The 14,523-nt window shown below is 28.8% G+C and overlaps 1 protein-coding gene across 6 annotated transcripts; it reads left to right on the forward strand.

Annotated features, from left to right (window-relative positions):
• The first annotated feature begins 308 nt into the window (after window positions 1-308).
• LOC132943776 (TRAF2 and NCK-interacting protein kinase) lies at window positions 309-13,467 on the forward strand. 6 transcript variants are annotated; one of them, XM_061012868.1, is made up of 22 exons: window positions 309-830; window positions 958-1,023; window positions 3,222-3,278; window positions 3,422-3,466; window positions 3,529-3,961; window positions 4,025-4,156; window positions 4,233-4,391; window positions 4,452-4,700; window positions 4,771-4,877; window positions 4,955-5,196; window positions 5,259-5,296; window positions 5,550-5,662; window positions 7,501-8,067; window positions 9,448-9,543; window positions 9,609-9,665; window positions 10,017-10,254; window positions 10,326-10,537; window positions 10,649-10,816; window positions 10,881-11,030; window positions 11,442-11,552; window positions 11,621-11,809; window positions 12,670-13,467. In XM_061012868.1, exons 1-22 carry the CDS (start codon window positions 756-758, stop codon window positions 12,751-12,753), a joined length of 3,588 nt encoding a protein of 1,195 aa, XP_060868851.1. In that variant the 5' UTR covers window positions 309-755; the 3' UTR covers window positions 12,754-13,467. The 6 variants fall into 6 exon arrangements, with proteins under 6 accessions (XP_060868851.1, XP_060868854.1, XP_060868850.1 ...); XM_061012871.1 differs by having other exon boundaries at window positions 5,006-5,196; XM_061012867.1 differs by having other exon boundaries at window positions 312-830; window positions 4,762-4,877.
• The last annotated feature ends 1,056 nt before the right edge of the window (window positions 13,468-14,523 follow it).

Below are 14,523 nucleotides of genomic sequence, written 5' to 3' on the forward strand. Positions count from 1 at the left end.
GAATAAGACGGAATAATATATAATATTATATCTTACTATCTAGTCAGTGATGTAAGACGTTTCTCTATGTTATCAGTAGTAGTTATCACTTATCACAATGTTCATATTATTATCTATGTTTTGCAACAGCAGGCTATCAATGTCTGTCAATTTGACCAAAATCGAAATTCGAAATTCTCTCCGATAACAGCGACACAGTCGTGCTTCCCGTCCAGCAGGCAGATGACGTCACCATAATTGAGATCCGTGATTCTGGGAAAGGTGTGGAGTTTCCCGATTGTTATTGTTTTCGTTATTTTTATTATTTTTTTTTCGTCAGTTCTCGGTCGTTTTATTATTATTATTTCGACCCCCCGGTGTAAAATCGACGCTAACCAGGAATACAATATTATTATAATAGTAAATAATATAGTAATAACAGGGCAATAATAATAATAATAATAATAATAACAATAATAACAGTCGTACACTACCCATTACGAGCTACGGCCTACGACGACGAGTGACGACGAACAACGCCAGCCAACCCGTCGGCATGTCGCGTGTACCGTTTTAGCACGTCGGCAACCACGACCGTCGACTACCCACTGCGATGCACATCGGCGGACGTCTGACTAACACCGCGTAATAGCCGCGCGCGGAGCGGAGGAGGCCTCACGGGTAGAAATCGTCGTTGACGGACCGCACAGCGCGACCACCGCAGTCGCCGCAGAGTCCGATCTCTCCGATCCACTCGACAACGGCTGTCCGCACCCATGTTGAACATGGCTCACAACCTGGCACCGAGCGTCAACTGTTCGCTGGATGACATCGATCTCAACGCGTTAAAGGTGAGCACCCGTCCGTCACCCCCCCGACCTGACCCACCGTGTGTCACCAATAATAGCGAGCTTTTCGTGACAAACGTGTGTACCGCTTTTAATCACCTTTATAAATAAAAAAAAATTCTTGTTCCAGGATCCGGCTGGCATATTCGAACTCATCGAAGTTGTCGGCAATGGCACCTATGGACAAGTGTACAAGGTAAGCGATCCCTATCAATATACTATAATTTATAAGTATCTATCTCTGTGTGCGTTGGTTGGTGGTTCGACAGTGTCCGCAAGACCAGATCTTGACGAGTACAGTGATTGCACTTTCGAGCAAAGACGAAAGACAAGTTTCTGTAACCCACATGTAGTACAACATATGTATTGTTTGGTTTCGTACATAACAATATATATCAATACTAATAGCCTTGAAGAAACTATGTCTCAGATATTAGACGAAGGTGTGTCATTTTTGGTATAATTGATTTGTTGACCCTTCAAAGTCCACCAACATTTATTAATTCTACCTAATGTAGTTACATGAAACTTTATTGTTCCATAGCGGGTAATGTTATAATTTACCCACTTTGTTAAATTATAATTGGTTCATAGTTAGTAGTTACTATTGAACATTTTACACTATTTTTTCAATTACAATCTAAATACAACTAACAGTGTATTATGGACATTATTTTCTTTGTTCAATGTTCAATATATTCAAAATTATGTATTTTATTCAATCAAGAACTATTGCATCGAATAATGTTGATGTTTAATTTTATTCATTTAATAAATCAACATTAGAGTTTTATGAACCTTGTTTGAATAAAGGTCATCCTAATAGCTCTTTTATTATCACACCAATTATATGAACAGCCTATGTTATTTAATTAAGTGAATCATCATATTTGTTATGCATCAGTAATTTTAATTTTCATACTGGTACTTGCTGTAAAATAGTTTCAACTCTTATGGAACAAATACTTAATATTATTAATCACTAAACATTTTATAAATTAATCAATATAGGTGGATTTGAGATCATAACAAATTTTTATAAATATTATTTAACATAATTTTGATAGAATAAACTAAAACTGTTAAGTTTTGGTTTTAATTCATATACCTAATACATTTTTAGATGGATAGGTAGGTAGGATATGTATCCTTAAGATATTTTATTGAAAATGAATGTTATGTGCAGTGCTTGGGACTTAAAGCATTTACTTATTTTTATGGATTGACTTAAAATGTAGCAGAGTGCTATGGATGTGTATATCGTGTTACGACATGTTCAATTATGAAATTTAAAGTTGCTATTTTTTTTGCTTTTTTCATAGATTTTTCAAAAAAATGATTATAAATATTATAAATATTATTTCTGGTTATTTTTGCTTTTTTGACCAGTTTTTCTACTTTTTTCTATGGTTTTCTACTGTAAAGTTGTTTTTGATAGAATTAAAATTAAATCATTCAATGCAATAAAGATGATAAGATTTAATTAGTTAATTATTTTTTTTTCAATTATTTGTAAAATATTGTTACATTTTAATTTTTAGAAAATCTCTCGAAAAATCTATAATTAATAATGCAAATTGTCTCGAAAGTGAAGTTTGATTGTTTTTATAATATAAAGATTTAGGTATTTATTTATTTTTTTTAAATTTTTTAGTTAGAAACTTTTCCTAATCATTATTTTTAGCAGAGTTACACAAATTATGTTTAGTACCTACTTTATCATGTAAAAAGAAAGTTGTTTTTTTTTTTTGATTAAATTTAAGTTTTTTAAATGCTTATTTGAGTGCTTATAATGATGTTTTTAAGCACTTATTTTAATGATTTTAAGTACTATAAGTTCCAAGTCCTGGTTATGTGTAATTTCATAGTATTGAATACTGGTATTGGTAAATATGTAATTTTATAATATTACAAATAATTGATACCTATATATAGGTATATTTTAGTTAGTAGTATACTCTGTGCCATGAGAGAAGTAATCCACTACGCGCACACAGACTGACGGCAGTGACTGTTCTGAGGCCCTGTTTACCCCACTTTACAACATGATACATACTAATAGTATTACAATATAACGTTTCCGACCGTTGACGGTCGTGATCGTGCAACGTCGACATGTCAAATAGGTGGGTGATACGCGGATTCGACCACAATTTGGTCGGGAAATGGGTTACTTCTCTCGTGGCACAAAGTATATGATTATTTATTAGATAACAAAAAAAAAAAAATACAATAATTATTAGGTAATTTAAGATATATTTTAAACGTATCAGTTTATTATATAGTTAATTTAATGGGTCATTAAATTGTATTAATTTTGAAGCTATGTTAAGGAAACAATTAGGAAAGTAAATAATTAGGTACCTAATTTTACATTTTAAATTATTTTTTTAGGGAAGACATACCAAAACTGGACAATTGGCGGCAATTAAAGTTATGGATGTTACTGAAGTATGTATATTGTGTATACTATGAGTAAAATAATTTGTAAAAAAAACTTTTTTTTTCAAAATTCATTACAGTATTAGTATAGTTATTATATTTAAAAATGTACATAATTATAAATTTGTTATTTTGTTTTTTTTTTCCAAAAGGAAGAAGAGGAAGAAATTAAATTGGAAATCAATGTTCTGAAAAAAGTAATTTCTCATTTAAAATAAACTTTGTAATAAGTTCTTAACTGATGGTTCATATTTTATAGTATTCCAATCATCGTAATATTGCTACGTATTATGGTGCATTTATTAAAAAAAGTCCACCGGGCAAAGATGATCAACTATGGCTTGTGATGGAATACTGTGGGGCTGGATCTGTCACCGATTTAGTTAAATCTACCAAAGGACAGTCACTTAAAGAAGAATGGATTGCTTACATATGCAGAGAAATATTACGCGGTCTTAGCTATTTGCACTCAAACAAGGTCATACATCGTGATATCAAGGGACAAAATGTTTTGTTGACCGATAATGCTGAAGTGAAACTTGTTGATTTTGGAGTCAGTGCTCAGTTAGATCGGACCATTGGGCGACGTAACACTTTTATTGGTACTCCATACTGGATGGCCCCAGAAGTTATTGCTTGTGAAGAAAATCCAGATGCTACATATGATAATAGAAGTGATCTGTGGAGTTTAGGTAAGGAAATTAAAATTTAATTTTTCAATAAATTATATATTACTAATAATTGTTTTTATTTAGGTATTACTGCATTAGAAATGGCTGAATCCCAACCACCTTTGTGTGATCTTCATCCCATGAGGGCTCTATTCTTAATTCCAAGAAACTCTCCACCCAGATTGAAGTCGAAAAAATGGGCCAAAAAGTTTCATGGTATGTTGAATTTTTTTGAAAAGATGTTATTTTAGCGGAATTAAAATTATAATTCTATGGTATTTATTGTATTTAGGTTTCATAGAAACAGTGTTGGTTAAAGACTATCATCAGAGGCCATATACAGACCAGCTTTTGAAACACCCATATATTAGGGACCAACCAACAGAGAGACAAGTTCGTATTCAACTTAAAGATCATATTGATAGGTGTAAAAAACGAAAGCAAGAAAAATGTAAGTATTTTAAGTTATATTTTTAAATGATATATAAATTCTAATAATATTGATTTTTAGCTGAAAGAGAAGATTATCGTTATAGTGGATCAGAAAATGAAGAAGATGAAGACCATAATATTGCAGGTGAACAACATTCATCTATAATTCAAGCTCCTGGTGATAATACATTGAGGAGAAACTTCCAACAAATCCAGGAGGGGCGAACTTTAACTCCTCATGGTAAAGAAAAACATGGTAAAGAAAGAGAAGAAATACCAGAACCAGGTCCTCCTGCTCGCCCCCCTATAATACCTCACAGATTAATCGGTATAATAATATTAACAGATTTTGATTGTCCTCTTATTTCATGTATGCAATTATTAATTAGTTGTTCCAGATCCCCATCCACCATCTAGACCTCTTCCGCCACCACCACGCGATGATAGACACTTCCATCCACAACAGCAACAACCACAGCGAAATTCAAACGTATTCCAACCAATGGTAAGATTATTTAATTAAATATTTAAATTTTAACTAGAGGGCAAACAATATAGGTCTTTGATGTTTTGGCTGCTCAGTTAAATGAAATAGGTTCATCAGCCAGACAGACAGATGTTTCTGTGTCACAGGTACACCAAAATGGCGGTGCTAAAGTGATACCACAAGGAATAATAATTGAGTCTGATTCTTCTGATGAAGATGAAGATGACGATGATGATGAAGAAGATGACACAGCTCATAGACATGATGCTCGCCGTGCACCACCTAGAAGAAAGCCAAATGATGGAACATTACTTGCTAGTGATCCACCTAAACCACTGTAAATTGCTTATAACATAATTGAAATAAATATAGCGTTAATTATTTTATTTTACTGTGTAGACCCGCTGATATAAATCCTAATGGACTACATTTAGAAGGTATTGTACTGTTTAATATGTAATTTATCTTTTAAAATAATAAATCATCATTCGGTTAACTTCTTAAATTATCATAGAGATTATTATTGAATGTCTCATCGTGTTTGTAATATTATTATTCAATTTTGATTACTATACAATAATATGATTAAAATAATAATGATTTAGATTTTTAAATAGAATTCAGTCACTGAATTATTTTAAACATGATGAATATTAAAATATTATTAAGTGATTTTGTTTTGATATTTAGGATCATCATCAAGCTCTAGTACTGTTATGGGACCTGGTGGCGCGCCTAATCGTCCTCTTCCTCCCACTCCAGATGAAGAAGAAAGTGGAGACAGAACATTGGTATTAAGAAGGGTAAGTGTTATAATTTGCTTCATAGGTTAATGCACACCACATTACACTTTTCACAAATTGGTAAACATCAAACAGTGTGCAGTATCAAAAACATATTTTTTTAGAAATAAAAAGCTTAGAATGGGACATTCTGACATTTTTTTTAGCATGAAAAAGAAAAATATGTTATTTAAGTGGTTTTGCCTTTAAGGTTTTTTGGACAGTTATTTTTAATATTATTATATATTGAGATTTTATATAATTCATTATCTGTTTATTGCATTTAATTTATAATTTACATTCTTGAAATTTGTTAAATTTTAATGCATTGACTGCGCAAATATTAATATTATTAGTTTTTATTTTATAAAATGTCCCATTAAAGTGCATTATTTTGTTTAAGTTTTATTATTATAAAAATAAATTACTAGGATTATTTTTAAATTTGAAGTTAGCTCAGTTGCTTAATTAATTACTAATAGTAATTTGGCTTAAAAAAAGTATCTTTTTTTACTTAGTGTGTTTTTTTTAAGTAGTGAAAACAACTAGTTTTTTTTTTTTTGGTGGTAGAATTTGGTCCATGTAAATGTCCATTTCCCAATTGTAAATTATTACTATTCTATTTACTTTAAAGTTTTTCCAAAGGTATATAAAGGTATACAACTATCAAACAACTTTTAGTAACTGATATAATGCTTATCTAAATTGTCTTATCTAATCTTAATAAATTTATAATAATACATTCTAAAGCTGGGTCCACATTAATTAACACTAGTCATTCTCATTTTTAGTTATTTATCTATTGTACGTTAGACTAACAAACTAAGAGTTAAAATTTATTAATTGTTATAGTATTTTATGCATTCAAGTACATATAATGTATGATACCATTGTTAAACTATCATGTTTTCTGATAAAATAATATAAAATATTCAGTTGATATGATCAAATCTTAAAAGTTTTAAGTGTGTGGATTCAGCTTAATGGTGTAGGGTTTTCGTTATCAACATTTCATTGCATTCTAGACAATATATTTACAGTATAAATTCATTCTTTGGTATGATAGATATTGTAACACATCATAAAAATATGATTGTTTAATAGTTTTTTTAAAAGGTTTAAAATTAAAAATTAATAACAACACATTTTATTTTAATTGAAAACAATTTTTTTTGTTATTATTAAACAAACTGGAAATCTACAGTTTTTATTTGTTATTCCTTTTAATATTTTATTTCATTGTAAATCTACATAAATGACCAAAGTATTACATTTAACTAATCACTTATTTATTTTGGGAGTTATTTACATAATATGTAAAACTCATAAACTTAAATGTAGTGTAAACTACATTTTAGATAATACTTCAATATATAATTCAGGATTGGTCCCCAAAAATTTATTTTATTGTTAAAGTAAATTAAAAATCTGTCATTGAGGTATTCTTGTGTTTCATGACTTGTAATTGGATTTTTGTTTGGAATTTTTTTTGAATTTTTGCTTAGTCTATTTGCATGGTATTTTTTATTTTTGATTTATGATTTATAGGTAGCTACATATTAAACAACAATTATTTACATGAGACATACTCTATATTTATTAAAATATCATCTAAGTTAATTCAAAAGAAGTTCCAAAATAATATTTTTCATACATCATTTTAAGATTTAGGTTTAAATGTTATTTCATAAAATTGTTTGTTTCTATGAGAAGACAAATAAATTATTATTTGTATTACCTATTATTCAAACGAATTGAATACCTTTTAATAGAAGTTCTATTATCAAGATTAACACTGTGGACGATTAGGTTTCTATTATATTATTTTGTTTTAATATTTTAAAAAATTCCTACACCAGTTGCCGCAACAAAAACCAAGTTCAAGTGATGGGAAAGTAGATATTGATGAACAAAAATTGCTGAAGGATTGGGATTTTGCCCGCTTTTTTCATAAATCAAATAATATAGCAGAAAAAAATTCTCAACAAAAAGTCAAAGAACAGGTATCGTCGGTACCTAGACGAATGCCACAACATAATCGTAATGGTTCAGAATCATCCGGCCCTTCCAAATTTATACCCAATGTGTTCAGACGAGAGAATACAGATTTTTTCGTACCATCAGCTCGTCATTCTGCCATGTTTTTTGATGGAAGACGTTCTGATATTCAGCAGAGAAGAAGTTCAGATGTTAGTAAAAAGTCTTTGGAACGAACTGATTCATTAAAAAAACCGTGGAAACCAACTAGGCCAAGGCGAGAAAGAACTGATGGTGATATAGTATTGCAAACCAACCGTCAAAGATTTGTCAGACCATTGTTAGAAAACAGACGTTTAGAGAATGATCCCAGGTTTTCACGAGGAAGTGCTAATAGTAGCAAGAAGAGTAATGGTCAAGATAATGGATTTACCAATGAAACTAATCAGGTTAGAGATAGAAAAGTAAAGGTTTATATTTCATGCCATGTGTTTTACTTTAATACGCGTTGTCGCTAATAATACACATATCAGGTGTCTCAATCACTACTAAGGATAATAGGTACTTAGTGTATAGACACCTCATATATATATATATATAGGATGATTAGGTTTATGTCATTTATTAATTTCATTTATATCACTGTTGATCATCATGTCCAAAGTGTCTAATAACATGTTAAATGATTTTAATCTTGTACATTATGGTGATATGACTGGTGAGTGGTCAGTGGTATTTGTGAAAATTGCATGACTTTAAACCAATTTATCCTGGTTTATATTTTCGGTACAAACAAATACTAACTGACTGTTAGTGATGTGCTTCGATATAAAAAAAATCATATCTTTCTTTATACTCATTGTGAAACGTTGTTTTATTGTTCGATTTTATGTATGAAAAATATTAACTATCATTTATCAATGTGATATTACAATCAGTCAAATGTTTTATCAAAATATGTTCTACTCATTAGTTGGAAAAAATTTCAACTTTTAAAATCAAAGAAATGTATGAATAAATTTCATAATTTGAGTTGAATACTCATTAACATCAATTAATTTTGAATTTATAATAGGTACTTTGTTTTACATTTGGTAATTGGTGTTTCATTAGTAATAGAGATGCAAGATAATTTCATAAATTGACTAAAATCAAATTCAAAACAATTAAATTTAACCTAATGTTTATATCATTGCACATCTCTAAATAATTTTCTAAAATAAGAAAAAAAAAATTGCACATTAAATCCAATACTTATCGCGTATGTATTTTGGAATGCGCGAGAATGAAATTGGAATTGGTTTTTTTTCCCATAATCTTGGTTTAAAATTCTGATCTTATATATATAAAATAAAGTTTGAATGTTATATGCTATATTTAATACAAAAATGCGTTTGTGTTGTGTGCATGTAATGAAGTGTTGTGTTTGTGTTGCATGATTTGTGTACATATTAGCATTTTGTAAATAGTTAGGCACCTAGGTTTATATTGATGATAGTTGTAGAATAAAATGTATAAATGTTAATACAATGAAGAAAGAGGATTAGTAATGGAAAAGCAGTTTCATACAGATATTTATAAATAACTTATATTTATACATTTAAAGTCAATGAGGTAAGTATTTAAAGCTATGTATGTTTTAATTATTGGCATAGATGATAATATATCATGGGAATACTAGCTCAAATTGGTTGAGCATAATATACGCTAAAAATTGTTCACAACTAATACACGCTGAATAACCTTACTAATGCAAAATTACAAAAATGTATGTCTTACATGAATTAACTGTATATAGAATTAATATGTTGATACATTTGAACTTTTAGAACCGTGATGAACGCCGTAGTGATTTTCATAGACATGACATATCAGGTGGATCAAGTTCAAGAACAAGTTCGGTTTTACCAGATCTGCTTTCTCAGGTTTTATAAATATAAAATCTGTATTATACATATTTTGAACATTGTTTCTTTATTTTTTTTTCTAGGCTTCATCTAGTCCTGGTACTCCAAGTCAAAGACTTGACAAAAGCAATAGTGAAGAGGTAAATAATTAAATTAATAGACAACATGTCAATATACATTTTCAATTTATTTTAAATATTGCCATTTAATTCTTTAACTGTGCAATTAGTGTTGTTTTAAAATAATATCTAATCGTATTTGATTTTGTTTTATGTCCATTAACATCATTAACTCAAACATCATGTCCACATTTTTTAAAAGTAAGTGTAATTAATCTTAATGCTTTTATTATCAACAGTTATTAACATGTGTGTAAAATGTAAATATAATGCTTACAAATGTGGCTGTTGGTATTAGAAGACACTTAATTTATTATTTGTTTTCTGTTGATCTAAATAAAATTGCTAAAAATTTTTTGTTATTTGTTTCAGTACCAAAACGCAATATCTAAAACTTATTCCTTACTACAGAAACAACGTTCATTCCTGACATTTGGCTTTGGGGCTGGTGGTACTGGTACTAGTACAAGTTCACAAGGGCCTGGTCGTCGTGAGTCACACGTTAATGTTAATGTTACACCAACTGTACATGATTTAGCATCTGAGACACCCGAGATACGTAAATACAAAAAACGTTTCAATTCTGAAATCCTCTGTGCTGCGTTATGGGGTATGTAGATATATCTATGTATATTTAGGATATATTGTTTTGCAAATATTTAAAATAATTTTTTTTTCTAGGAGTTAACCTGTTAATTGGCACAGAGACTGGACTTATGTTATTGGACAGAAGTGGTCAAGGTAAAGTGTACCAACTTATTTCTAGAAGACGATTCCAACAAATGGAAGTATTAGAAGGTCAAAATATCTTAGTAACTGTTTCTGGCAAGAAAAATCGTGTTAGAGTCTATTATTTATCTTGGCTGAAATCTAAAATTCTTAGAACAGATGGGGTGAGTTGAATGTAAATGTGTGCATATACATGATAATTATAGTAATTGTTGTTTTTATTCCTTCTATGTATATTTGTAATTGACACTAATTTTTTTTTTGTATTTATGCAGCAAGTAGAGCGTAGGAATGGTTGGATAAATGTTGGGGATTTACAAGGTGCTGTACACTTTTGCATTGTAAAGTATGAACGTATTAAATTCTTAGTGATAGCACTCAAAGACAGCATCGAGATCTATGCATGGGCTCCTAAACCATATCATAAATTTATGGCTTTTAAGGTATAATATTATTGTTACTGTGTGTATAAATTTTTATTTTTATTATTCTGTAAAACTTCTTTAGTCCTTTGGAGACCTTGTTCATCGACCCCTACTAGTAGATTTGACAATTGAAGAAGGGGCACGACTTAAGGTGATCTATGGATCAGCTGATGGATTCCATGCAGTAGATCTTGACTCCGCCTCTGTGTATGATGTATATTTACCTAAACATGTAAGTGATATTTTGAATCTTATAAACTAGGCTTCTTCAACGATATATTTTTGAATATCGATATCATTTTAAATTGTGCGATATTGAATTGCGATATCGAAAAAAAAAATTTAGGTATCGATATTCCGATATCTCTATGACTATCATAAATGCCAATACTCAAATACTCAATTGACTGGGTACTAGGTAGTAACTAGTGGGTATTACATTAACAATTAATTGTTTTGAAATATATTTTTCAAGAGCTTTAGCATGAAAATTAGTTTTCTTGATGTACATCGATTATCGATACCTAAATTTCTGAAAAAAGGTTCGCGATATCGATATTGAATCAAAATATCAATATCGTTGAAGAAGCTTATTATAAATCATGAGCTTTATTAATATTTTTATTGTTACAATAATTACTAGACTCAAGGAGCGATTGCGCCACATTGTATTGTTGTGTTACCAAACTCTAATGGGTTACAATTGCTGTTATGTTTTGACAACGAGGGTGTCTATGTAAATACTTATGGAAAGGTACTTATTTAATATTTATAATCTTTATTTGTTAATTTTCTAATTTTTTTAACTATGTACATTTATAGACGTCAAAGAATATATTATTACAATGGGGTGAGATGCCTACGTCGGTTGCATATATTGGCACTGGTCAAATAATGGGTTGGGGCAACAAAGCAATCGAAATACGAAGTGTAGAAACTGGTCATTTGGATGGTGTTTTTATGCACAAAAAAGCACAAAGGTTGAAGTTTCTTTGTGAACGAAATGATAAGGTATGTTAGATTTGTTAGTTGTATAATAAATCTATTATTTATGTATTTCATAACTGTTTAATTTTGGTGTGTTGCATGTTATTAATTTATTAAAAATTAATATAAAATATCATTTCTTAAGTCTTTTGAAATTGTAATATAAATCTTTTGGTTTGTAGTTAGTTTTATAATATACTATTTAATTTTAAATAAAAAAAATAAGTTAACATTTATTTGTACATTCTAAAATTATCATAACTTACTTAAAAATAATAATATCAATAAAATCCTCCGAGATTCCCTAGATCAGCGTTTCTCAGACTGTGGGTCATGAAAAATTTTTTGAATCATATAGCTTCCAAGAAAATTTATATTAAATTAATATTAAATATACCTTATTATTTAGTAATAAAGTACCCAAAATTACGTGGGTAACAAATAATAATTTGTTGTATATTTATTTATTACAACGGGTATTAATACGTCTTATTATTAAAAGTACATTATTTTGTAAAAATATATTGATTATAAACCTATACAATAATAAATACCTAATAAAAGTAATCAACAAATTTTGTTTTTTATAACTACTTTTTGAAAAGTTAAACCACGTGGGTCGTGAAAGATTTTTCGGGGGAAATTTGGGTCTTGGTACAAAAAAGATTAAGAACCACTGCCCTAGATAATATTCTTACCTTAAAGTTGTAAAAGAGATAATTTCACTATAATTTTAGAAATTACAAAGTAAAATGTGTTATTGTGAAGGCAAAATTTGGCATGTTTAACAATTGTAAGACATAGACAACAAATGCCAGTGTGGCGTCCTCTTAAGATAATTTTATAATATTATTCAAACCAATATTAAAATTTTTTTTTTTCAGGTATTCTTTTCATCAGCTAAAGGTGGGTCGTGTTGTCAGATATATTTCATGACGCTCAACAAACCTGGCATGGCCAATTGGTAAATCAATTATAATCAGAGTAACATAAATTTGTAATTAATGATAAAACATAATGATTAACATTAATGGCCGATAAGTATATTTAAACGGACCAAACTATCTGGATACCATCTATGATGTGACAGCTTACAATTTATTACCAAGTTATATTATGTATACAAATTTATATCTATATATATAATTTTATTATATTATATGTTTATACATATAATAATATTATTGCTTCAAAACAAAAAGACTTGATTACCAAGTGTGGTAAATATATAGAAAAATATTAATCCTCGACACTAATGTATTTTTAATAATTTTCATGTAGTTTTTTACCTTTTATTAATGTGCTTGTGCACTATAAGATTTATTATTATTTTTTTTTTTATCAAAACACTAGAGGCCATTTTACACATTTAATATTGTTTCCTATGATGCCCAGTGTTCCCAAATGGGTTTGAGCTGTGAAACAGAAATTTATGAACAAATCTATAATAATATATAATACAATTGTCACTTAGAAAACATTAATATGTATATTCTTTGTGTTTTGAAAGCTCACGTTTATTATTTTATGTTACTGATAAATTATTCAATATAAATATATAATTATTTTATACTTTAAATTATTTATTTTAATTTGTTATTAGTTTAAATTGCAAATAAACAATATTATTAGTCCATAATTTTTATATTTATAAAATCAATTACATTGTTCTTAAATCCAAATTATAGGACTACGAACAAAATTACTTGTACATATATATGTTTAGTATTATTATTATTATTTTTTTTTACTGAAAAATAATATTAGTAATTTTTCTATGGATTGTTTTAGGATTTTAGTATTTTATATTTTGTTGTACGAAAACAAAACAATTGCTAATTAAACTAGACAAAATTGTGGTGCTTCAATCTGATTTGCAAAAAAAGCAAAACAAATCTTTTGTTGTACTATTTATCATTTTTCTTCATCTACTTATGTGTCTACATTTTTGTATTGAATTATAATACGTGTTTTAGATAAATATTTATATATATTTTTTTTGCATAAAAAAATAATAACCTTGTTCTCCTATACAATAAAATACTCATTTATCCATATTATTATTAAAATTCATAACAAGAAATAGTATTAAATTGTGACTTTAAGTGGCTAAATTAAAGATTTGAAAGAAAAAAAATTAAGCAATAAATTGCAACTTTTTGTACAGATTCATAAACTACACACCATTTGAGTATTTGACATCACCACCCTTTGGTAGCTATAATTTAATGTTTATAAGTACTACAATATGACATTGTGTAAAATGTATTTTAAAATGAGTAATTTAGGTTGATAATAATAATTAATAATAAACTGTACTGAACAAAGTTAAATACATGCCATCCATTATTGATATCATGCATTGTCTGACACAGGGGGAGAGAAATTGCTCCCCCCCCCCCCCCCCCGTTATATATCTACGGCTACATATTTAACATTCAACCTCTAAAATAGAAAAAAAAAAATCGAAAATCTTCATACAAAATGGCTGCAACAGTGCAATTATATATCGAAATCAGGTGAAAAATATAGGATAACTTAATATAAAAAAAAAAAAATAGGACAATTTTGGCTCCTTTATAAAAAAAAATATCCAAAAATTGTTAAATAATTTTTTTGAAATATTTTAAAGTTAATTTGGAAATAAAATCCATTGCGTGCAGTTTGACAAAGTGTGTTGTTGATGAGGTTGATGGTCGAGCCTGCATTTAGCTTACGCGCTGTTACCGATTCCAGGT

The sequence above is a fragment of the Metopolophium dirhodum genome, chromosome 4, assembly GCF_019925205.1.
Source record: "Metopolophium dirhodum isolate CAU chromosome 4, ASM1992520v1, whole genome shotgun sequence".
NCBI classification, from domain to species: Eukaryota; Metazoa; Arthropoda; class Insecta; order Hemiptera; family Aphididae; genus Metopolophium; species Metopolophium dirhodum.

Bases quoted from the DNA above. Each gene is read 5' to 3' on its own strand.
- LOC132943776 (XM_061012867.1), top strand. From the start codon at position 756: ATGTTGAACATGGCTCACAACCTGGCACCGAGCGTCAACTGTTCGCTG. The intron at 4,392-4,451 runs GTAAGTATTTTA...ATTGATTTTTAG, and splicing joins AAAACGAAAGCAAGAAAAAT to CTGAAAGAGAAGATTATCGT. The intron at 4,701-4,761 runs GTATAATAATAT...ATTATTAATTAG, and splicing joins AATACCTCACAGATTAATCG to TTGTTCCAGATCCCCATCCA.